The sequence below is a fragment of the Bombina bombina genome, chromosome 7 (assembly GCF_027579735.1).
Source record: "Bombina bombina isolate aBomBom1 chromosome 7, aBomBom1.pri, whole genome shotgun sequence".
NCBI classification, from domain to species: Eukaryota; Metazoa; Chordata; class Amphibia; order Anura; family Bombinatoridae; genus Bombina; species Bombina bombina.
Window position 1 is genome coordinate 563,354,118 of NC_069505.1, and position 26,878 is coordinate 563,380,995.

At 40.9% G+C, this 26,878-nt stretch overlaps 1 protein-coding gene across 1 annotated transcript in view; it reads left to right on the forward strand.

Moving 5' to 3' along the window:
* The window catches only part of LOC128667061 (major histocompatibility complex class I-related gene protein), a 58,845-nt gene extending 34,450 nt beyond the window's left edge, over positions 1–24,395 (forward strand). The window contains exons 4-6 of the mRNA XM_053721945.1: positions 9,677–9,949; positions 21,079–21,195; positions 23,426–24,395. Of these exons, the coding sequence (XP_053577920.1) occupies positions 9,677–9,949; positions 21,079–21,195; positions 23,426–23,508 (473 nt within the window). The 3' untranslated portion in view covers positions 23,509–24,395. The remainder of the gene's footprint in view (positions 1–9,676; positions 9,950–21,078; positions 21,196–23,425) is intronic.
* Positions 24,396–26,878: the final 2,483 nt, after the last annotated feature.

Genomic DNA, 26,878 nt, shown 5'->3' on the forward strand with positions numbered 1-26,878 from the left:
ATTATTCCTATTTAAAACTAAATACTTACCTGTAAAATAAACCCTAAGGCCTAGATTTGGAGTTTGGCGGTAGCCGTGAAAACCAGCGTTAGAGGCTCCTAACGCTGGTTTTAGGCTAACTCCGGTATTTGGAGTCACTCAAAATAGGGTCTAACGCTCACTTTTCAGCCGCGACTTTTCCATACCGCAGATCCCCTTACGTCAATTGCGTATCCTATCTTTTCAATGGGATCTTTCTAACTCCGGTATTTAGAGTCGTGTCTGAAGTGAGCGTTAGACATCTAACGACAAAACTCCAGCCGCCGGAAAAAAGTCAGTAGTTAAGAGCTTTCTGGGCTAACGCCGGTTCATAAAGCTCTTAACTACTGTACTCTAAAGTACACTAACACCCATAAACTACCTATGTACCCCTAAACCGAGGTCCCCCCACATCGCCGCCACTCGATTAAATTTTTTTAACCCCTAATCTGCCAACCGCCACCTACGTTATACTTATGTACCCCTAATCTGCTGCCCCTAACACCGCCGACCCCTGTATTATATTTATTAACCCCTAATCTGCCCCCCACAACTTCGCCAGCTACCTACAATAATTAACCCCTAATCTGCCTACCGCAAAGCGCCGCCAGCTAAGTTATCCCTATGTACCCCTAATCTGCTGCCCCTAACACCGCCGACCCCTGTATTATATTTATTAACCCCTAATCTGCCCCCCACAACGTCACCGCCAGCTACCTACAATAATTAACCCCTAATCTGCCGACCGCAAAGCGCCGCCACCTACATTATAGCTATGTACCCCTAATCTGCTGCCCCTAACACCGCCGACCCCTATATTATATTTATTAACCCCTAATCTGCCCCCCTCAACGTCGCCCCCACCTGCCTACACTTATTAACCCCTAATCTGCCGAGCGGACCGCACCGCTACTTTAATAAAGTTATTAACCCCTAATCCGCCTCACTAACCCTATAATAAATAGTATTAACCCCTAATCTGCCCTCCCTAACATCACCGACACCTAACTTCAATTATTAACCCCTAATCTGCCGACCGGAGCTCACCGCTATTCTAATAAATGTATTAACCCCTAAAGCTAAGTCTAACCCTAACACTAACACCCCCCTAAATTAAATATAATTTTAATCTAACGAAATTAATTAACTCTTATTAAATAAAGTATTCCTATTTAAAGCTAAATACTTACCTGTAAAATAAACCCTAATATAGCTACAATATAAATTATAATTACATTGTAGCTATCTTAGGATTTATATTTATTTTACAGGTAACTTTGTATTTATTTTAGCTAGTTAGAATAGTTATTAAATAGTTATTAACTATTTAATAACTACCTAGCTAAAAGAAATACAAAATTACCTGTAAAAGTTACAATTAAACCTAACACTACACTATCATTACATTAATTAAATATATTAACTACAAATAACTACAATTAAATACAATTACATAAACTAACTAAAGTACAAAAAATAAAAAAAATAAGTTATAAACATTTAAAAAAAATATTACAACAATTTTAAGCTACTTACACCTAATCTAAGCCCCCTAATAAAATAACAAACCCCCCCAAAATAAAAAAATGCCCTACCCTATTCTACATTAAAAAAGTTCAAAGCTCTTTTACCTTACCAGCCCTTAAAAGGGCCTTTTGTGGGGGCATGCCCCAAAGAATTCAGCTCTTTTGCCTGTAAAAGAAAAATACAACCCCCCCAACATTAAAACCCACCACCCACATACCCCTAATCTAACCCAAACCCCCCTTAAAATAACCTAACACTAATCCCCTGAAGATCATCCTACCTTGAGTCGTCTTCACTCAACCGAGCAGTGATGGAACCGAAGAGGACATCCGGAGCGGCAGAAGTGATCATCCAAGGGGCGCTGAAGAAATCTTCCATCCGATGAAGTGATCCTCCAAGCGGCGCTGAAGAAATCTTCCATCCGGGCGAGGTCATCTTCCAAGAGGCGCTGAAGAAGTCTTCTATCCGGGCGAGGTCATCTTCCAAGCCGGGTCTTGAATCTTAATCCCGCCGACGCGGAACATCCTTCTTTCCCGACGGACTACCGACGAATGAAGGCTCCTTTAAGGGACGTCATCCAAGATGGCTTCCCTTCAATTCCGATTGGCTGATAGGATTCTATCAGCCAATCGGAATTAAGGTAGGAAAAATCTGATTGGCTGATTGAATCAGCCAATCAGATTCAAGTTCAATCCGATTGGCTGATCCAGTCAGCCAATTAGATTGAGCTCGCATTCTATTGGCTGTTCCGATCAGCCAATAGAATGCGAGCTCAATCTAATTGGCTGACTGGATCAGCCAATCGGATTGAACTTGAATCTGATTGGCTGATTCAATCAGCCAATCAGATTTTTCCTACCTTAATTCCGATTGGCTGATAGAATCCTATCAGCCAATAGGAATTGAAGGGACGCCATCTTGGATGACGTCCCTTAAAGGAGCCTTCATTTGTCGGTAGTCCGTTGGGAAAGAAGGATGTTCCGCATCGGCGGGATGAAGATTCAAGTCCCGGCTTGGAAGATGACCTCGCCCGGATAGAAGACTTCTTCAGCGCCTCTTGGAAGATGACCTCGCCCGGATGGAAGATTTCTTCAGCGCCGCTTGGAGGATCACTTCATCGGATGGAAGATTTCTTCAGCGCCCCTTGGATGATCACTTCTGCCGCTCCGGATGTCCTCTTCGGTTCCATCACTGCTCGGTTGAGTGAAGACGACTCAAGGTAGGATGATCTTCAGGGGATTAGTGTTAGGTTATTTTAAGGGGGGTTTGGGTTAGATTAGGGGTATGTGGGTGGTGGGTTTTAATGTTAGGGGGGTTGTATTTTTCTTTTACAGGCAAAAGAGCTGAATTCTTTGGGGCATGCCCCCACAAAAGGCCCTTTTAAGGGCTGGTAAGGTAAGAGAGCTTTGAACTTTTTTAATGTAGAATAGGGTAGGGCATTTTTTTTATTTTGGGGGGGTTTTTTATTTTATTAGGGGGCTTAGATTAGGTGTAAGTAGCTTAAAATTGTTGTACTTATTTTTTTTATTTTTTGTAACTTAGCTTTTTTTTTTGTACTTTAGTTAGTTTATGTAATTGTATTTAATTGTAGTTATTTGTAGTTAATTTATTTAATTAATGTAATGATAGTGTAGTGTTAGGTTTAATTGTAACTTAGGTTAGGATTTATTTTACAGGTAATTTTGTATTTCTTTTAGCTAGGTAGTTATTAAATAGTTAATAACTATTTAATAACTATTCTAACTAGCTAAAATAAATACAAAGTTACCTGTAAAATAAATATAAATCCTAAGACCTAGATTTGGAGTTCGGCGGTAGCCGTGAAAACCAGCGTTAGAGGCTCCTAACGCTGGTTTTAGGCTACCGCCGGTATTTAGAGTCATGTAGGTAAGGGTCTAACGCTCACTTTTCAGCCGCGACTTTTCCATACCGCAGATCCCCCTACGCCATTTGCGTATCCTATCTTTTCAATGGGATCTTCCTAACTCCGGTATTTAGAGTCGTTTCTGCAGTGAGCGTTAGAGCTCTAACGACAAGATTCCAGCCGCAGAAAAAAAGCAGGAGTTAAGAGCTTTCTGGCTAACGCCGGTTTATAAAGCTCTTAACTACTGTACCCTAAAGTACACTAACACCCATAAACTACCTATGTACCCCTAAACCGAGCTCCCCCCACATCGCCGCCACTCGATTAAAATTTTTAACCCCTAATCTGCCGACCGCCACCTACGTTATACTTATGTACCCCTAATCTGCTGCCCCTAACACCGCCGACCCCTATATTATATTTATTAACCCCTAACTTGCCCCCCACAACGTCGCCGCAAGCTACTTAAAATAATTAACCCCTAATCTTCCGACCGCAAATCGCCGCCACCTACGTTATCCCTATGTACCCCTAATCTGCTGCCCCTAACCCCCGCCGACCCCTATATTACATTTATTAACCCCTAATCTGCCCCCCTCAACGTCGCCGACACCTGCCTACACTTATTAACCCCTAATCTGCCGAGCGGACCTGAGCGCTACTATAATAAAGTTATTAAGCCCTAATCCGCCTCACTAACCCTATCATAAATAGTATTAACCCCTAATCTGCCCTCCCTAACATCGCCGACACTTAACTTCAATTATTAACCCCTAATCTTCCGATCGGAGCTCACCGCTATTCTAATAAATGTATTAACCCCTAAAGCTAAGTCTAACCCTAACCCTAACACCCCCCTAACTTAAATATAATTTACATCTAACGAAATTAATTAACTCTTATTAAATAAATTAATCCTATTTAAAGCTAAATACTTACCTGTAAAATAAACCCTAATATAGCTACAATATAAATTATAATTATATTATAGCTATTTTAGGATTAATATTTATTTTACAGGCAACTTGGTATTTATTTTAACTAGGTACAATAGCTATTAAATAGTTAAGAACTATTTAATAGTTACCTAGTTAAAATATTTACAAAATTACCTGTAAAATAAATCCTAACCTAAGATATAATTAAACCTAACACTACCCTATCAATAAAATAATTAAATAAACTACCTACAATTACCTACAATTAACCTAACACTACACTATCAATAAATTAAATAAACACAATTGCTACAAATAAATACAATTAAATAAACTAGCTAAAGTACAAAAAATAAAAAAGAACTAAGTTACAGAAAATAAAAAAATATTTACAAACATAAGAAAAATATTACAACAATTTTAAACTAATTACACCTACTCTAAGCCCCCTAATAAAATAACAAAGCCCCCCAAAATAAAAAATTCACTACCCTATTCTAAATAAAAAAAGTTACAAGCTCTTTTACCTTACCAGCCCTGAACAGGGCCCTTTGCGGGGCATGCCCCAAGAAGTTCAGCTCTTTTGCCTGTAAAAAAACACATACAATACCCCCCCCCCCCAACATTACAACCCACCACCCACATACCCCTAATCTAACCCAAACCCCCCTTAAATAAACCTAACACTAATCCCCTGAAGATCTTCCTACCTTGTCTTCACCATCCAGGTATCACCGATCGGTCCTGGCTCCGATATCTTCATCCAACCCAAGCGGGGGCTAGACATCCACTGAAGAAGTCCAGAAGAGGGTCCAAAGTCTTCCTCCTATCCGGCAAGAAGAGGACATCCGGACCGGCAAACATCTTCTCCAAGCGGCATCTTCTATCTTCTTCCATCCGGAGCGAAGCGGCAGGATCCTGAAGACCTCCAGCGCGGAACGTCCATCCGGCCCGACGACTGATCGACGAATGACTGTTCCTTTAAGGGACGTCATCCAAGATGGCGTCCCTCGAATTCCGATTGGCTGATAGGATTCTATCAGCCAATCGGAATTAAGGTAGGAATTTTCTGATTGGCTGATGGAATCAGCCAATCAGAATCTAGTTCAATCCGATTGGCTGATCCAATCAGCCAATCAGATTGAGCTCGCATTCTATTGGCTGATCGGAACAGCCAATAGAATGCGAGCTCAATCTGATTGGCTGATTGGATCAGCCAATCGGATTGAACTAGATTCTGATTGGCTGATTCCATCAGCCAATCAGAAAATTCCTACCTTAATTCCGATTGGCTGATAGAATCCTATCAGCCAATCGGAATTCGAGGGACGCCATCTTGGATGACGTCCCTTAAAGGAACAGTCATTCGTCGATCAGTCGTCGGGCCGGATGGACGTTCCGCGCTGGAGGTCTTCAGGATCCTGCCGCTTCGCTCCGGATGGAAGAAGATAGAAGATGCCGCTTGGAGAAGATGTTTGCCGGTCCGGATGTCCTCTTCTTGCCGGATAGGAGGAAGACTTTGGACCCTCTTCTGGACTTCTTCAGTGGATGTCTAGCCCCCGCTTGGGTTGGATGAAGATATCGGAGCCAGGACCGATCGGTGATACCTGGATGGTGAAGACAAGGTAGGAAGATCTTCAGGGGATTAGTGTTAGGTTTATTTAAGGGGGGTTTGGGTTAGATTAGGGGTATGTGGGTGGTGGGTTGTAATGTTGGGGGGGGGGGTATTGTATGTGTTTTTTTACAGGCAAAAGAAAAGAGCTGAACTTCTTGGGGCATGCCCCGCAAAGGGCCCTGTTCAGGGCTGGTAAGGTAAAAGAGCTTGTAACTTTTTTTATTTAGAATAGGGTAGTGAATTTTTTATTTTGGGGGGCTTTGTTATTTTATTAGGGGGCTTAGAGTAGGTGTAATTAGTTTAAAATTGTTGTAATATTTTTCTTATGTTTGTAAATATTTTTTTATTTTCTGTAACTTAGTTCTTTTTTATTTTTTGTACTTTAGCTAGTTTATTTAATTGTATTTATTTGTAGAAATTGTGTTTATTTAATTTATTGATAGTGTAGTGTTAGGTTAATTGTAGGTAATTGTAGGTAGTTTATTTAATTATTTTATTGATAGGGTAGTGTTAGGTTTAATTATATCTTAGGTTAGGATTTATTTTACAGGTAATTTTGTAAATATTTTAACTAGGTAACTATTAAATAGTTCTTAACTATTTAATAGCTATTGTACCTAGTTAAAATAAATACCAAGTTGCCTGTAAAATAAATATTAATCCTAAAATAGCTATAATATAATTATAATTTATATTGTAGCTATATTAGGGTTTATTTTACAGGTAAGTATTTAGCTTTAAATAGGATTAATTTATTTAATAAGAGTTAATTTATTTCGTTAGATGTAAATTATATTTAAGTTAGGGGGGTGTTAGGGTTAGGGTTAGACTTAGCTTTAGGGGTTAATACATTTATTAGAATAGCGGTGAGCTCCGATCGGAAGATTAGGGGTTAATAATTGAAGGTAGGTGTCGGCGATGTTAGGGAGGGCAGATTAGGGGTTAATACTATTTATGATAGGGTTAGTGAGGCGGATTAGGGGTTAATAACTTTATTATAGTAGCGCTCAGGTCCGCTCGGCAGATTAGGGGTTAATAAGTGTAGGCAGGTGTCGGCGACGTTGTGGGGGGCAGATTAGGGGTTAATAAATATAACATAGGGGTCGGCGATGTTAGGGCAGCAGATTAGGGGTACATAGGGATAACGTAGGTGGCGGCGGTTTACGGAGCGGCAGATTAGGGGTTAAAAGTGTAATGCAGGGGTCAGCGATAGCGGGGGCGGCAGAATAGGGGTTAATAAGTGTAAGGTTAGGGGTGTTTAGACTCGGGGTACATGTTAGGGTGTTAGGTGCAGACGTAGGAAGTGTTTTCCCATAGGAAACAATGGGGCTGCGTTAGGAGCTGAACGCGGCTTTTTTGCAGGTGTTAGGTTTTTTTTCAGCTCAAACAGCCCCATTGTTTCCTATGGGAGAATCGTGCACGAGCACGTTTTTGAGGCTGGCCGCGTCCGTAAGCAACTCTGGTATCGAGAGTTGCATTTGCGGTAAAAATGCTCTACGCTCCTTTTTTGGAGCCTAACGCAGCATTTTTTTGGACTCTCGATACCAGAGTTAATTTTATGGTGCGGCCAGAAAAAAACCCGCGGAGCGTTAACAGCCCTTTTACCGCCGAACTCCAAATCTAGGCCTAAGATAGCTACAATGTAATTATTAATTATATTGTAGCTATCTTAGGGTTTATTTTACAGGTAAGTATTTAGTTTTAAATAGGAATAATTTATTAAAGTATAGTGTAGTGTTAGGTGTAATTGTAACTTAGGTTAGTTTTTAGTTTACAGTTACATTTCTCTTTATTTTAGCTAGGTAAGCTATTAAATAGTTAATAACTATTTAATAGCTAATTGTACCTAGTTAAAATAAATTGAAAGGTACCTGTAAAATAAAAATAAATCCTAAGATAGCTACAATATAATTATTATTTATATTGTAGCTATATTAGGGTTTATTTTAAAGGTAAGTATTTAGTTTTAAATAGGATTAATTTAGTTCATAATAGAAATATGATTTAGATTTATTTAATTAATATTTAAGTTAGGGGGGTGTTAGGGTTAGTGTTAGACTTAGGTTTAGGGGTTAATCATTTTATTGCAGTGGCGGCGGTGTAGTGGGGGGCAGGATAGGGGTTAATAAATGTATTATAGGTGGCGACGGTGTAGGGGGGGCAGATTAGGGGTTAATAAATTTAATATAGGTTGCGGCAGGGTCAGGGAGCGGCGGTTTAGGGGTTAAACTATTTATTTGCGGCGAGTTGCGGGATCTGCAGGATAGGGGTTAATAACTTTATTATAGAGGGCGGCGGTATAGGGGGGCAGGATAAGGGGTTACTAGGTATAATGTAGGTGGCGGTGGGCTCCGGGAGAGGCAGTTTAGGGGTTAATATGTATAGAGTAGCTTGCGGTGGGCTCCGGGAGCGGCGGTTTAGGGGTTAACATATTTATTATAGTGGCGGTGGGCTCCGGGAGCGGCGGTTTAGGGAGTAATAACTTTATTTAGTTGCGGCGGTGTAGGGGGGACAGATTAGTGGTGTTTAGACTCGGGGTACATGTTAGGGTGTTAGGTGTAGACAGCTCCCATAGGAATCAATGGGATGTCTGGCAGCAGCGAACTTGTACTTTCGCTATGGTCAGACTCCCATTGATTCCTATGGGATCCGCCGCCTCCAGGGTGGCGGTTTGAAAACCAGGTACGCTGGGCCGTAAAAGTGCCGAGCGTACCTGCTAGTTTTTTGATAACTAGCAAAAGTAGTCAGATTGTGCCGCACTTGTGTGCGGAACATCTGGAGTGACGTAAGAATCGATCTGTGTCAGACTGAGTCCGGCGGATCGAAGTTTACGTCACAAAATTCTACTTTTGCCGGTCTCTAGCCTTTGATAACTAAGGCGAATCAGCCTCGCCACAAATACGCTGCGGAATTCCAGCGTATTTGAGGTTGACGGCTTGATAACTACCCCCCAATGTGTGGTGTGGTGTAGGTGGACACAATAAAATGAGAAGAGGGTGAAGAAACATTCAAGGCAAGGCATGGACCTTTTCTTTTATTTCAGTTGACCCCTGGAAACAGTCTAATGGGGGCCAGGCCCTAATTTTCATTCTGTATCCTGACCTGGTTCCTAATATATGTTAAGCTCTGAGCTATAGGAAGTTTAACATTAATTATATAGAAATCAAGCATTTCTAGTTGATTGAAATGTAAAGATTGTTTATTCAATCAATGTATTAGTAAAACCCAGTAAGGTATTGTTATGTTCTGTTAGCATAAACTGAATATATTATATAATGGACAGGATAAACATAGAGGGGTCAATTTATCAAGCTCCGTATGGAGCTTGATGCCCCGTGTTTCCAGCAAGCCTTCAGGCTCGCCGGGAACAGAAGTTGTGAAGCAGCAGTCTAAAGAATGAGGCTCCATAACTTGTCCGTCTGCTCTGAGGCGGCGGACAGAAATCAACCCAATCGAATACGATCAGGTTGATTGACACCCCCGGCTAGCGGCCAATTGGTCACGAATCTGCAGGGGGCGGCATTACACCAACAGTTAACCAGAACTGCTGGTGCAATGATAAATGCTGACAGTGTATGCTGTCGGCATTTATCGATGTGCGGCGGACAAGATAAGCTACATTGTATCATGTCTATCCATACATTAATAAATTGACCCCTGGGTATCATTTACTAGAATCATAAAGTCTGATAATCTCTTTGTTTCTTCTATTAGTTCCACCCAAAGTGAAAATTTCTGATCGCCAATTAGACAATGCGGCAAAGCTTCACTGCCATGTGTACGGATTTTACCCTCAAACTGTGATTGTCAATTGGGTGAAGAACGGTGTGAATGAGGTTTACTCAGAAGAGGTAAAACAGATCCTTCCCAACCCTGATGGGACCTATCAGGTCAGCGTAACGGTTGAAGTTATTCCAAAGGATGGAGACAATTACACTTGTCATGTGACCCACAGCAGCCTGGATAATACTATGATTATTTTATGGGGTGAGTACTTTAAAGGGATATTAAACACTTTAACATGGTAATATAAATGATAAATGTATATATATATACAGGGAGTGCAGAATTATTAGGCAAATGAGTATTTTGACCACATCATCCTCTTTATGCATGTTGTCTTACTCCAAGCTGTATAGGCTTGAAAGCCTACTACCAATTAAGCATATTAGGTGATGTGCATCTCTGTAATGAGAAGGGGTGTGGTCTAATGACATCAACACCCTATATCAGGTGTGCATAATTATTAGGCAACTTCCTTTCCTTTGGCAAAATGGGTCAAAAGAAGGACTTGACAGGCTCAGAAAAGTCAAAAATAGTGAGATATCTTGCAGAGGGATGCAGCACTCTTAAAATTGCAAAGCTTCTGAAGCGTGATCATCGAACAATCAAGCGTTTCATTCAAAATAGTCAACAGGGTCGCAAGAAGCGTGTGGAAAAACCAAGGCGCAAAATAACTGCCCATGAACTGAGAAAAGTCAAGCGTGCAGCTGCCAAGATGCCACTTGCCACCAGTTTGGCCATATTTCAGAGCTGCAACATCACTGGAGTGCCCAAAAGCACAAGGTGTGCAATACTCAGAGACATGGCCAAGGTAAGAAAGGCTGAAAGACGACCACCACTGAACAAGACACACAAGCTGAAATGTCAAGACTGGGCCAAGAAATATCTCAAGACTGATTTTTCTAAGGTTTTATGGACTGATGAAATGAGAGTGAGTCTTGATGGGCCAGATGGATGGGCCCGTGGCTGGATTGGTAAAGGGCAGAGAGCTCCAGTCCGACTCAGACGCAAGCAAGGTGGAGGTGGAGTACTGGTTTGGGCTGGTATCATCAAAGATGAGCTTGTGGGGCCTTTTCGGGTTGAGGATGGAGTCAAGCTCAACTCCCAGTCCTACTGCCAGTTTCTGGAAGACACCTTCTTCAAGCAGTGGTACAGGAAGAAGTCTGCATCCTTCAAGAAAAACATGATTTTTATGCAGAACAATGCTCCATCACACGCGTCCAAGTACTCCACAGCGTGGCTGGCAAGAAAGGGTATAAAAGAAGAAAATCTAATTACATGGCCTCCTTGTTCACCTGATCTGAACCCCATTGAGAACCTGTGGTCCATCATCAAATGTGAGATTTACAAGGAGGGAAAACAGTACACCTCTCTGAACAGTGTCTGGGAGGCTGTGGTTGCTGCTGCACGCAATGTTGATGGTGAACAGATCAAAACACTGACAGAATCCATGGATGGCAGGCTTTTGAGTGTCCTTGCAAAGAAAGGTGGCTATATTGGTCACTGATTTGTTTTTGTTTTGTTTTTGAATGTCAGAAATGTATATTTGTGAATGTTGAGATGTTATATTGGTTTCACTGGAAAAATAAATAATTGAAATGGGTATATATTTGTTTTTTGTTAAGTTGCCTAATAATTATGCACAGTAATAGTCACCTGCACACACAGATATCCCCCTAAAATAGCTATAACTAAAAACAAACTAAAAACTACTTCCAAAACTATTCAGCTTTGATATTAATGAGTTTTTTGGGTTCATTGAGAACATGGTTGTTGTTCAATAATAAAATTAATCCTCAAGGGGGGCGGAGCTAACTGCCTAACGGATCAGTCGCAACTGAGAGAGGCTCTGATAGAAATACTCTATATAATATTAATTAACCACATCAGTGCACTTTATTATTGACTTTTATCACCTATCTGTATCCCCCTGGTCGGTGGGTCTATACAACAGTTTATATTTGTGTGTCCCTCACTGAGCTAGGAACTTCAAGGCTGAGTCCTATCACGGCGGCTAGGAGACTAACCAGCAAGGCAGACGCTGAAAACATACCACGCAGCTCCACAACCAGGCTCGCATTGAGATCAGCTCTGGAGGGTCGGGGCTCCGCTCCAGAGCTGCGGCAGTGACACCCGCTTCATCCTCCACATAACCAAGATCGGAGAGCTGCTGCTGCTGCGGATCGGCCCGACACCATTTGGGCCCCTACAGTTATCGGAGGTGACTTGCCCTGACCGCTGTTCCGGCTGCTAAGAGGGAGAGAGGCTAAGCCGGTGAGTGAATCTGCACCTAACAACAGTATAGATTGGGGCCCTTTTGGACTGGGTCTGGATGAGCCTGCCTGCGCCCCTAGGGTGAAACGGCGCTAAAGGACGCCATCTTGGGCCTGCCGACCTCCCGCTCACACCAGCTTCCTCGACACTGGGCTCGGCTGGCGCAGATCACAAGTTTCGGTTGCTGTTCTTGACCATCCCAGGTCCTCTTCTGTTAGCCGCAGCAGTGGTCCCTTTCAGCCTAAAAACTTGTGAGTTCCGGCAGAGGCGATCTTCTCCACGTGGGTGCGTCAGGCTTCAGCACTGGCTCCGGAGGGTTGGGGCTCCACTCCGGAGCTGAGATCACCCGTCCTGCAGACTGGGATGCCTCCTACCTCTCAGTAACAACACGCAGAGGGGACCTACTTGGAGGACACTGAGGTGTTGAAGAAAGGTGAGGTTAATCGTCCCCTATCCCTGAGCTCTTTTGGTTCACGCTCCTAAAAGCTGTTCCCGGTCACTTCAGGGAAAGTATAGTCCGGGCCCTACATCTTGCCCGATCAAGCCTGTGAGGTCATAATTAGTGCACCGCCTAAGGTCCGATCTGAGGTACATAAGGACAAAAGCGTACTCCCCCTGATACCGGAACAGCCGGATGGTGCTGGACTTCGGGTTAGACCCCTAAAAGGTTAAATTAAGAAGCCGGGTTTTCAAAGGGGCTTATTTTGGGACAATTGAGCCTGATAAGTGAAAAGGCGCCAAAATCCGCCATTGCTCCTTCTCTAACTCTGCAGCGTCATCGTTCTAAATTGCACCGCAACATTTACTTTGGGCCTTGCTTGAATTTATGTGGCTGTGTGTGTGAGGAAAAATAAAGAGAAAAACAGTGTACCCACCTCTTTTACATTGAGAGATCTCTGTTCAGAGGCGCTATCAACATAAGGCTCTCCATACAGGGGCAGCATTGAAATTCTGTGTTCTGTCCGTTTGAGCTGCTACCTCTGACAGCTTGTTGTCCTGCTTACGTGTAGTGCGGATGAACTGCTACCCTTGCCAAACACAGGTAGCCACCCATAACTTCATTCATTTGTTGGTCTACACAAATCTATTATTGCAGTAAATAACAGCTTAAAGTCACTGTATTACCTTCACTTAAATCTCTTTAACAATAGAAACCAAATCCTCTCACTGGATCAGCACTGGGTCTCAAGGTTACATTTGCAAAGTTACATCCCAGGTCACTCCCAAGTCCCCTTAAGCACAGTACCTACTGGGAGGCAGACTTTGTTCTTAATCACTGCTGATCCCTTGGACTGAGTCCACTGTCATAGAATTGTGATTTATTGTGCTGCTGCGTCAGCTTCTGTTTCTCTGCGGCCCAGCTCAGAGTGTAGTGTTTTATTTTATTTTTGTGTTGTGACCTTGCATAACTTGCATTTTTCCTTTCACAGGTCGATTGGTATTTAACTCTTTAGAACCCAGTTGCTCCTGCCTGTTTGTCGCACTTATGTAAACCGTTAACTAATAGAGAGCGCAAATTTAGCCTCTCACCCTGTGCGCTGACCGGCAGAAGTCACTGTTCCAGGTACTCTGGGCTTAGCAGCCCATTTGTGTGTTAATATCACTTTCTATCATTGAACCCCCCCCCCCTCTCGGACTCATCCTTTCCGGCCTGCTTACGTGGGCTGGTCACTACCACTCTCCTTTTTCCCTTCCTCCGGGTCGTATCCCTCCTTCCCTGAGTCCGAGGGGCATACCTCCCTTAAGAATCTTAGAGGTGCCTCACCACAAGTAAAGGGGTAATCTAAATAAGGCGCCCACCTGGCTTCTTTCTCCACCTGAGTTGGCATCTTTTGATATATACAAAGCCTTGTAGGGTAACATGCTGCCCATAAACGCCGCTATGGGGAGGTAGAGGTTACAGGTGGTCGGCTGGCCCTACTCCGCTACATAATACTAATGTGCATGTGTATTATCCTCTTTTTATTTTATTAGCCTGTCGGGTCCAATAGCCCCCTTATCTATTCCTAATTCAGGCTCATTGGTTTAGTTGGAGGTTCTCTCTTCTCATACGAAAATGTCACACAACGCCAGGAGACACTCGAAGACACCAGGTTCTGTGAAAAAAACGGTCCTGGATCATTTCACACAACCTCCCAAAGACCAGATTGAGGATTCCAATGAAGGTCTGAGTGAGTCTGAGTCTCTGGGGGATGGATCCCAACCTGACCATATGCCCCATGTGAGCTCACAACATCTTATAACGGAGGCAACTCTTAAGAAAATGCTTGCAAACCAAACTATCTCCATAACCAAGGAAATCCAGCGCAATCATGCTGAACTCCGTAAAGACATCTCTGAGATAGGTGACAGGGTGGACTCCCTGGAAAGAAAACAGGACGATCTTGCCACTGACCATACAAATTTACTGTCCTACTCGGAATCTCTTGCGGATCAAATCAGCCAGCTGGAGTTCAAACTTGCTGATGTGGAGGATAGGGCACGCAGAAACAACGTAAGGTTTAGAGGAATATCAGAGGACATCCAACCGGCAGAGATTCAAAACTTCCTGAAAGATCTCTTTAAAGAACTGTTGGGACCAACAGAGGGGCTGACAGACACCATGGAAAGGGCCCACAGAGCCTTACGACCTAGAACAGTCTCTCAGGAGAAACCGAGAGATGTCATAGTCTGCTTCCACAGTTTTATCTTTAAAGACAGACTCATGCAGGCGGCCTTTCAGAAGCCGCAGACATCGGAAAGATTTAAAGACATTCAACTGCTGCCCGACCTATCCGCACACACTCTGCAGCACCGGAGATACTTCCAGCCAGTTACACAGATTCTTCGCAGGGAGAGTATTAAGTATAGATGGGGTTACCCTACTAAACTAATAATCACAAAAGACAACAAATCATTCACTGTGACCTCTCTTTCTCAGGGGACTTCTCTCCTTGGCCAATGGGGACTCATGGCGGTGGACTCACGAGGACCCCCGGCTGTTCAGTCTAAGCTAAGAGTCACAGCCCCCGAATGGTCTGTTAAGGAACAAAGGCCTAAGAGGATGAGAACACAGCAGCCTACTGACGAAATCCAATTAGAGTCTCCATCCTCCTGAATATGAGCTTACTTATGTTTATTTTGCAGGTCTGATAAGATACAATTTGCCTACCCCTACTCTCATTACCTTGTGTTGCTATGTTAACATGTAACGGAGTAGGAGCTGTATTGTCTCAAAAATGTGACTTCTTAATCATATATGCCCACTTTCTACTGTTTCATACTAGACTTATGTGTTTTCACTGTTCATTGCTTTCCGATGTTTCAGGTTAGGCCCTTGTGTTCCACTAGTCTTATATAATACAGGCATGACGCGATAGAATGTTCCTACCTCTGCTCTCTCTATTTTTTGCTGATACGCTGACGCGTCACTGAGCTAGGTCTACATTGATTGAAACTATGTGTTTACAATGTTCATTACATTCTGTCGTTTCATGCCAGACCTCTGAGTTCACCCTGTTTTTTATTCTACAGGCACAATAAGATAAAATGTCCTTAACCTCAATCTCCTCACTCTTTGTTGATATTTTAAAGTGTTCTTGAGTAGGGCCCGCATTGACTAAAATATGCAGCCTTTGATCATATGTAACCACGTTCTATTGTTTTATGTTGGCATGTATGTGCAGATTGCTTATTGTATCCACTGCTTCCTATCAGGTTCCTGTGTTCATTTTAGCTCATTATGTTTTGGTCACGCCCTCTATGGGGCCCACAGGTTTACATTTTCTTGCACCTTAGTTCACTATCTCATTGTCTAGTCACTCAGCTAGTGGAGTGGGGCTGGACCTTCCAGCTCCTCTCATACATTTGCCCTTAGCTCCCCCCCCTATAGGTTAACCCACACCAGGGTTCCACCTAGGTGGACTATTTCCACCTGTGTTGTCAGTACATTTCCGCCTTACAATCTGACTAACCCCCTCCCCTCCCATCCCCTACATACCTCATTCCAAGACCTTAACCTAAGTCTCCCAGATCTCCCTACTGCCCACCCACTCCCCTGGGCTGGTAGTGGACCATGTCCCGATTACGAATATGCACACATAATTCCAGGGGCTTAAACTCTCCCTTCAAAAGGAGCCTACTCACTCGTATGCTTAACCACCACAACCCCGATGTTGTGTTTCTGCAAGAAACGCACTGGATGTTAGACGCTCCCCATAGATTCCACTCTCGCTCATATACGACCATAGAATGCTCTTCATTTACAAAAAAAGCTCGAGGGACTGCGGTCCTGATTCACAGGAGGGTAGCCTACGAGGAAATTGAGGTAATAAGGGACCCCCAGGCTAGATACACTATAGTAGTCTGCAAGCTTGATCACGCCACACACACCCTAGTTTCAGTATACCTTCCCAATACCCAACAACCTGCTTGCCTCAGAAAAATTCTGAGATTAATCGACCTACACAAACAGGGCAGAGTCATAATAGCGGGGGACTACAACATGATCTGGGACACTAAACTAGACCGCAAGACGTTATCCCCAACCAAGACCAACTCCCAACTAACTCTCCTCTCCACACGCTTTAAATCAATCATGTCTGAATTTGGATATTATGACATCTGGCGCTCATTACACGCTACAGACAGGGATTTCACCCACTTCTCCCAGGCACACAAAACCTATTCTAGGTTAGACCATATTTTCTGCTCGGCAACGACCCTGGACTCAGTACTCCAATCTAGTATCCCCCTCTGCTCATGGTCAGATCACGACCCAGTACTGGTGGACCTACACACCAGTGACCCTTGTCTTCATAAAAGCAGGTGGTCCCTTCCGCGCAACATTCTAGCAGACATCCCCTTCAGGGAAGAGCGGCGAAGAGATCTTATAGAACTTATTCAACTTAACGACAATGGTCAGACAACTGATGATACACTCTGGGGAGCTATTAAAGCAGTATCCAGAGGCTATATTATCCGCAAGCAAGCTCGCCTTAGGAAACTGGCTGGACTTTCCTTAGCCCAAGCCCACTGCAAACTTCGGCTGCTTGAATCCTCCAACAGAGCTAACGTCTCTGAAGTACTGACCTCTCAGATCTCAGCCGTACGAGCGCATATTAATCACCTAGAGTTACGGCGCACCCAAGAGAACCTCACAAAACTTAAGCAGTTATTTTATTATAAAGGCAATAGGGCCGACACTCTGTTAGCACACAAATTGCGTCAGCGGAATAGCTCTTCTCGCATACACCAAATTTGTCACAACAAAAAGACCCATAAACTTCCCTCACAGATAGGGGACTGCTTCTCAGACTACTATTCTAAACTCTACAACCTTGAGGGCACTGAAGTTAAAGCCCCTGCCTCCACACAACAGATTAAAACATTTCTAGAGTCCCTAAATTTACCGTCCTTAACTACGGAACAACAAGAGTCTCTGTCCAACCCATTTACACAGCTGGAAATTAAGCAGGTCATCCAGCGCCTCAAATCTCTTAAGGCCCCCAGCCCAGATGGGTTCCCCGCACAGTTCTACAAAACTTATAGTCGAGAACTAATACCGCTGCTCCTTAGGTTTTTTAATACTGCCAGGCAAGAGGGAAGTTTCAACCGAGAATTCTTGGAGGCTGAAATTATCATGATTCCCAAACCAAACAAGGACCCCTCCTACTGCCCCAACTATAGGCCCATCTCGCTTATAAACGTTGATATAAAAATCTATTCCAAACTTCTCGCTAATCGAATATGCAAACTTCTGCCTACCCTAGTCAACCCAGATCAAGTAGGATTTGTACATAATCGTGAGGGCCCGGATAACACTAGGCGCCTTATCAATATTGCTTGCGAATCGACAAGAATGAACAAGCCTTTCTCGGTTATCTCTCTGGATGCCGAGAAGGCTTTTGACAGGGTCAGATGGAGTTACCTGTGGGAGACTCTTGTCGCCTTCAAATTTCCATCTGACATACACCTCGCGATCCAAGCTTTATACTCCAACCCCACGGCAACGGTCAGGGGGGTAGGGTTCCATTCGTCTCCATTCCCCATTTTTAATGGCACAAGGCAGGGTTGCCCACTTTCCCCGCTCTTGTTTGCGCTGGCAATCGAGCCTCTAGCGGAAACAATTCGTACTGACAGGGACATTGTAGGAATTACACTTTCTGGCTCCAAACACAACATCGCATTGTTTGCAGATGATGTGACGGTGTTTTCTGCTGATCCGCTTAGCACAATCCCTAGACTTTTGAAGATCCTTGAGGACTTTGGCTCCCTTTCCTTCTACAAGCTAAACACCCCCAAAACGGAAATTTACTTGTGGGGATTTCCCCAAAAATATGCCACAGCCCTCCAAAGACAATTTGACTTCAAGTGGTCTAGCAAAGGGATTACTCACCTTGGAATTCAAATCTCTAATGATTTGAAACAGATGGTTAAGGACAACTATTTACCCCTCCTAGCGGACCTAAGGGCGTTAAAACATGTTTGGGATCATAAGAACATCTCTTGGATGGGCCGTATAGCGTCCCTTAAGATGTCGTTCCTCCCTCGGCTCACCTATATATTTAGATGCCTTCCAATCAGAATACCCACTCACCTTTTGCTACAGTTTCAAAGTGAGTGTACAAAATTCATTTGGCAAAACAAAACTCCTAGAATAGCTCACAAAATCCTGCAGTTCCCTGTCCAGCTTGGGGGTCTGGCTTCCCCATCCATAGTAAAGTACTATGAGGGAGCTATGCTTACGCACATCTCCCAGTGGGGAGTGCTCCACTCACAAGACAGGTGGAGAGACATTGAACAAGCCTCATTACCGTTTGATATATACCTAAAAGATCTAATCTGGACTCCGGTCCATAGCCGCAGAACCCTAAAGATACATAAGTCTGTAGTTTTGGAATGCCTGGCAATCTGGGATAAGATCCGGCACCGTAAACTAATTGCGCCACACCCCTCCCCGATCACCTCCATCCCAGGCCTCTTTACAGGTCTAGCAGAAACACACCCCAATACGTGGGCTAGGTTGGGTGTAAAACAAGTTTCAGACTTTTGGTCAGAGACTAATGTCGATGGATATCTCTCGCTGTCTAAGGACAGACCAGGCGAAGACATCCCACCCTACCTCCTATTCGAGTTCACCAGGATCAAGAGTTTCCTCTCTAGCTGGGGCTTTTTTCCCTCTGCTCCACGTCAGCTCACCCCATGGGAGTCTGTATGGAAAGGAGGACGTAGACTCCACAAACCTCTTTCGAGACATTATAGCCTGCTGGACGGTACTGTGCCCCCAGACTTGGCCCCGCACCTACGTAAGTGGGACACTATTCTTCACTCTCGAATCTCGGCTGATGCCTGGCAGGGGTCCCTCACCTTAACCAAAAAATCATTACATTGTGTGACAATGTTCGAAACCTATTATAAAGTTATTTCCCAATGGTATCTGGTCCCCGCGCGGCTATCTAAGATGTTCCCGACATCTTCTCCGCAGTGCTGGAGGGAATGTGGCTCCCACGGGAATATGCTTCACATATGGTGGGAATGTCCTAAGTTGACTCCCCTGTGGAACACCTGTTTCCGTACTCTGTCTGCTCTTGGGATTCAGCTACCAAAAAACCCTGCCACTGCACTCCTACACCTAAACCTGCAGGCCCTTCCTAAACATCAGCAGATTCTCTGCGTTTATCTCCTGTCATCGGTTAAAACCAATATTGCCAGGTACTGGAAAAAAACATCCCCCCCTAGTTGGCCTGATATTCTCAAAACAATGGCTTACTTACATGCTATGGAAAAGGACATATTCTATAGTTTGGACAGAAGTGACCTTTTTGAAATGGTTTGGACTGACTGGACAGACACACATGACACCACATGGCTTCCCCAGGTTAGAGTTTAAGAATCCTCGTTACGTAGGCCTCAGGCGATCCCCGGCAGTATTCCCCCCCCCCCCCCTCTCCCATCCTTACAGATGAACCCTCCCCCCACCCCCACCCTCTTACCCTTCTTTCACAGCTGTTTGGAAATGTACTGACCCTATCTTTGAAACTTGAATGTCTCAGTTGTAATTTTTCCATAATACTTTCTACATGTTATGCACTGAAATTTGCAGGGGACCTGCGAGTCCCCATTTACTGTTATATATTGTTAAAAATCAATAAAAACTATTTGAAAAAAAAAATAAAAATTAATCCTCAAAAATACAACTTGCCTAATAATTCTGCACTCCCTGTATACAGGTGGCCCTCGGTTTACAACGGTTCAATTTAAGCCGTTTCAGAATAACAACCATTTTTTTCAGTCATGTGACTGCTATTGAAAAGCATTGAGAAGCAGTACATTGATTAAAATAGCCAGTAGGTGGAGCTGTCCGCTTGTGTTGCAGAAAAGATATGCAAGCCAAGCAAGCTGAAATTAATTTGTGTAACTAGACCTGAGCTATTGAGCAGTTTTCAAAGGAACAAGATCTTCCTGTCTATAAATCAGTCCAGATTGAAATGCATAGAAAGAACTGTTTGCAGAAAAATGCAAGTAAAGTCTGTGTTGTGTGATTATTTTATTAGGTTTATAATGCTGTTTAGGAAATGTTTTTGTTCATTTAACTTAGTTTAATTATATATTCTGTGTTGTGTGATTATTTTATTAGGTTTAAAATGCTGTTTAGCATTTAAAGTCTTTATTTCAAAGCTTTAAAAATAATGTATTAGGTGTTACTTATGACAATTTTGAGAGGGGCCTGGAACCTAACTCCCTCACTTCCCATTGACTTACATTATAAACTGGGTTTCAATTTACAACGGTTTCGATTTACAACCATTCCTTCTGGAACCTAACCCCAGCGTAAACTGAGGGCTACCTGTATATAAAAACTCTGCATTATACTTTCATTATTTATTTTGTCCCCTTTTCCTGTAATTCCATTCTGAAATTATGAACTTTTCTTATGAGTTTTTATTGTATTGTATCCTTATCATTGTAATATACATTTGTATAGCGCTGCGTAAAATGCTGACACTTTCTAAATAAACTATAACAATAATAATTATTATTATTTTTCTCTTTTCTCTTGTTAAATTTTATATTAACAGAACCCAGAAGAATAAGTACTGACAACCTTGTGCTTGGTGTCATCATCAGTATAATTACTGTTCTTGCTGTTGTCATTCTCGCTGGGGTTGGAATATTCATATACAAGAGTTTTTCAGGTGAGTTAGATTAATTACAGATTAATTCTCTATATTGTAAAACATATTTTTTTCAGATGAATAAATTATATAGCTTTGTTTTTTATAGACTGACATAAACATCCATGGAATCTCTACTTAGTTGTTTTATCCTAACTAAAACCTCCATTTCATAGCTCCCAATTGTCTTGGAAACCTTGGAATTATTCCCATTTTGGACTGAAGTCACAGCTGTCTCCATCAATGTCCCAATGTTTTTACAATTTCCTTAATGTTTCATTGAAAATTCTACTTATTATTTTAATATATGGCTACCAAGTGATCTGATTTTTAAAGCTACACTTGGCAGCCATCTTGGATAAAAACGTATTTACCAGTAATCACTAACATAATTTCTAGCATAGCTGGTGGGTGTCTTGTATATGAATTTAGATTTCAGAATCTGTAGATTTAAAGGGATTTTAAATAAAAAAGGAGTTTTAAGGGGAAGTTACATGGTGCAAAATCATGAGTTATAACAGCATTTTTTTATCCATATGAAATTAGCTTACATTTCCTCCTATTTCCCCATATACCTACGCCTTATAGCTCCTACTATAAGTGTCACTATAACCCTTCCTATTGCTGTACAATAAAACTGTATTTATTACCCTCTATTACTCTGTAAAATCTTATAAGATTTTACATAAAACCTTTAACACCACATAAAGGTCCTTATAACCTTGCTCATTAAAGGGACATAAAACACTTTGAGATGGTAATATAAAATGATAAATTGTATATAATAAAACAACTCTGCAATATACTTTCATTATTTATTTTGTCCTCTTTGCCTGTAATTCCATTCTGAAATTGTGAGCTTTTCAGTTCCTGTTAGAAATGGAAGTACAGAACACTGTTAAATCCAGCACAACCATTGGCTGCACACTCTAGTGACCTATTTATAACTGTCCCTAATTGGCCACAGCAGAGAAGGTAACACAAGTTACCACATGGCAGCTCCCAGTGTTTTATAGACACTAAAACTTTACACTTATTCTGTCACTTTTTAAACAACTAAAGAAACTTTAATAAATACATCTACATGTTAGTCATGGGCTAATCTTTACTTTGAATGCATCATTCTATCTAGCATTTATTTAGTGTTTAATGTCCCTTTAATATCTACTATTACCCCATTTAACTTTAACACAGAATCCATCCTACTTTACCAAATAACCCTCTCATTTTAATTCCCCCATTATCTATCTACAGTCTTTTTATTGTTCTATATAACTTCTCTCACTAACTCAGTATTTGGCTCCACACAACCATCCTTTACATCTCTTTTTTTTGCTTTGTATAACTTATTACTATAACTATGTACTATGCATATAGACCATTGTTAAAATCCATCATATTGATTCATAAAACCACTACTTAGGGGCATATTTACCAAGCTCCGTAGCTTGCCTGTTGTTAGAGTGCCCCTCTAAAGACTGCTGCTCCATAACTTGTCCGCCTGATCTGAGGCCACGGACAGAAATCAACCCGATCAAATACGATCGGGATGATTGACACCCCCTGCTAGCGACTGATTGGCCGCAAATCTGCAGGGGGTGACATTGCACCAGCAGTTCACAAGAATGCTGTCGGCATTTATCAATGTGTGGCAGACATGATACGCTACTTTGTTTCATGTCCACTCGCACATTGATAAATATGCCGACTCTTTTCCTATTACCCAATATTACTTCTCTCTATAAAGCATTATATTACCCCATATAACTGTCTCTTTTAACCTATTAATAACACCACATAATTTATTTCTAAAACCGATCCTATTGTCCCATAAATTATCTTTGTATAACTCCTCCTATTGATTATATATAAATTCCTATAACCTACTAATGTGTCCCATAAAAGCTTTACCAATAACCCATCATTTTACTTCTGAGAAAATCTCCTTATTACTCCTCCTATTACGCTATATACCCTATATAACTCCTCCTACCTCTGCATATAACCTTCCTATTGATCCATATAACCTCTCATTTTTTGTTTATTTATTTATTTTTTAAGATTAGATTTATTTTATTATTTTTTTTGACCAATGTAACTGCTGCCTCTGTTGAGCCCTATAGCATCTCCCTATATCTCCTCCTATTGCCCAATATAACGGCATATACCTTTGTATGTTGTTCCATATGACCTGTTGCTATGACCCATATAACCCACCTATAACTCTGTAACCCCTTATTTTCTTCTTCAGTTCAACACCACAAAGTAAGCACTGAGGAATCAAAGCAAAGTTTGGAATCATCATCACCTACCACTCTTTTAAATACCTCATAGTATGTTTTAAATGGGAGATGGAATTTTTTAACATTCTATCATGGCTTTGAAGATATGTATCTTAAGGTTAAGGCTGGAATAAGGGATGAGAAACACAGGACTACTGGTTAATGGAAACTCCCAATGGAAGCTGACAAAGGACAAAGTTGTCAAATATGTTGGGGAATTTTGAAGAAAGGTTGCGTAAAAGTACAATTGTATTTTGTATTTTTAGAAGAACCCCAATTTTTACAAGCGGTTGCTCAGAAAAGGCTCTCTGATTGTACCTCTAGAACTTTTTATATTTATTTGTAATGCATTTTTAATGTTTTTTTTATTTTTTAAACCCTCCCCCTCTCTCTTTTACTCTCTCTATCTCAACTATAAAACTTGATTTAATTTGTTTGCAAGAAAACTGAAAATGTATATCTAAGACATTATTATTTTTATTTTTTAATTAATTTTAAATTAATTAGCAGTACAACATCAACATACACACTAACAGGTAGGTGTATTCGGATATTTGGCATCTGTTTGCACAAACTAATAATTAATATTGCCGTGGGTTGAGTCATTTAGCTCTTCGGAGACAGATTTATTTGTCTAATACTACAAGACACAAATATCTGTGCAAATCCAGATCTTTATGTTTTTCACTAATAAGACAATTAAATCTGGCCCCTGAATAGCCAAACACTGCTATCCACTGCTGTAGCTGACATTTGTTTATGCAAATGAATGCCGAATATCTGAAAATTCAAATGACTACAAACAAGCATTAGGCAGCATTTTCTTTATGTAACACAAATACTACATAATGATCAAAAACACTTGAACATCCCTGTAAAATAAGGAATATTTATTGTTGGCTTAAATCTCAATAAAATAAACTGTCACTTTGAAAAAAATATCCTGTTGAATCTGTCACCTCTCTGGGTTGTAAAATTATTTAAAACCTTTGCAATACACTTTCATTATTTATTCTGTCTCCTTTTCCTATAATTTAATGCTGGAAATTGATGATTTTCTAAATTCCACCAAGTCTCCATAAATTAATGAGCAATGCCATGTTTGACGTTAACGTAAGTTTCCCTTATCTATCTTTCCCACTGATGACAATTAGGAACAGATAAAAAAAAAAGACATAGGCAAAGACACTGTCAAAACAAGACTGTGTGGGGAAAAAAAGGATTCCACACAGCCTTGTTTGCACAAACAAAAATAGAAAACTAGTTCAAACATGGTGGTGCCCATTACTTTATAGAAACTAAAGTAATTTATAGAAACTAAACCTTTACACTTATATATTCAATGTTTCAGGGAGTAATATAATTGTAAAAATATATCTCCATAGTATTCTAAAGCTAGACTTTGCTTTGAATACATCATTATATCAAGCATGTGTTTTACTGTTTCACAACCCTTTAAAGGGACAGTCTACACAAACATTGTTATTGTTTAAAAAGATAAGTAACGCCTTTACTACTCATTCCCCATCTTTGCACAACCAACATTGATATATTAATATACTTAATAACATTTAAACCTCTAAATTTCTGCTTGTTTCAAAGGCTCTATTGACAGCCTCTTAATCACATGCTTTTGTATTTGCTTTTCACAACAGGAGAGTGGTAGTTCATGTGGGCCATACAGATAACAAAGCGTTCACGCCCGGAAAGTTATTTAAGAGTTAGTACAACACAGTACTAAATGGAACTCAATAGATAATAAATAAAAAACTCATGCGATCAGGGGGCTGTCAGAAAATGCTTAGATACAAGGTAATCATAGAGGTAAAAAGTATATTAATATAACTGTCTTGGTTATGCAAAACTAGGGAATGGGTAATTTATCTATCTTTTAAAACAAAACAAAATATATATTGTAGACTACCCCTTTAAATTTCACATTGCTAAAATGTTACTTCACATCAGAGTATGATATAAGACAACATCAATGATCTGTTTATTTTCTTCATTTAATTAGCACAAGGAGCTGCAATATCTTAAAGGTGCAGAAAGGCCAACATGAAATGTACATGGGTGCATTTCAATTTTAAATAGTAGTCTTTTTTGCAATACACTTCCATTAGCAAAAAACGCTTCTAGTGAAGCGTATTAAAGGGACACTAAACCCAAATGTTTTCTTTTGTGATTCAGATAGAGCATGCAATTTTAAGCAACTTTCTAATTTACTCCTATTATCATATTTTCTTCATTCTCTTGTTATCTTTATTTGAAATGCAAGAATGTAAGTTTAGATGCCGGCCCATTTTTGTTGAATAACCTGGGTTATTCTTGCTGATTGGTGGATAAATTCATCCACCAATAAAAAAGTGCTCTCCAGGGTTCTGAACAAAAAAAGAAGCTTAGATGCCTTTTTTTCAAATAAAGATAGCAAGTGAACGAAGAAAAATTCATAATAGGAGTAAATTAGAAAGTTGCTTAAAATTGCATGCTCTAACTGAATCATGAAAGAAAAAAATTTGGGTTTAGTGTCCCTTTAACCCCTTAATGACCGCAGCACTTTTCCATTTTCTGTCCGTTTGGGACCAAGGCTATTTTTACATTTTTGCGGTGTTTGTGTTTAGCTGTAATTTTCCTCTTACTCATTTACTGTACCCACACATATTATATACCGTTTTTCTCGCCATTAAATGGGCTTTCTAAAGATACCATTATTTTTATCATATCTTATAATTTACTCTAATTTTTTTTATAAAATATGAGGAAAAAATGGAAGAAAACACACTTTTTCTAACTTTGACCCCCAAAATCTGTTACACATCTACAACCACCAAAAAAATCCCATGCTAAATAGTTTCTAAATTTTGTTCTGAGTTTAGAAATACCCAATGTTTACATGTTCTTTGCTTTTTTTGCAAGTTATAGGTCCATAAATACAAGTAGCACTTTGCTATTTCCAAACCACTTTTTTTCAAAATGAGTGCTAGTTACATTGGGACACTGATATCTTTCAGGAATCCCTGAATATCCATTGACATGTATATATTTTTTTTTAGAAGATATCCCAAAGTATTGATCTAGGCCCATTTTGGTATATTTCATGCCACCATTTCACCGCCAAATGCGATCAAATAAAAAAAATTGTTCACTTTTTCACAAATTTTTTCACAAACTTTAGGTTTCTCACTGAAATTATTTACAAACAACTTGTGCAATTATGGCATAAATGGTTGTAAATTCTTCTCTGGGATCCCCTTTGTTCATAAATAGCAGACATATATGGCTTTGGTGTTGCTTTTTGGTAATTAGAAGGCTGCTAAATGCCACTGCGCACCACACGTGTTTTATGCCCAGCAGTGAAGGGGTTAATTAGGGAGCATGTAGGGAGCTTGTATGGTTAATTTTAGCTTTAGTGTAGTGTAGTA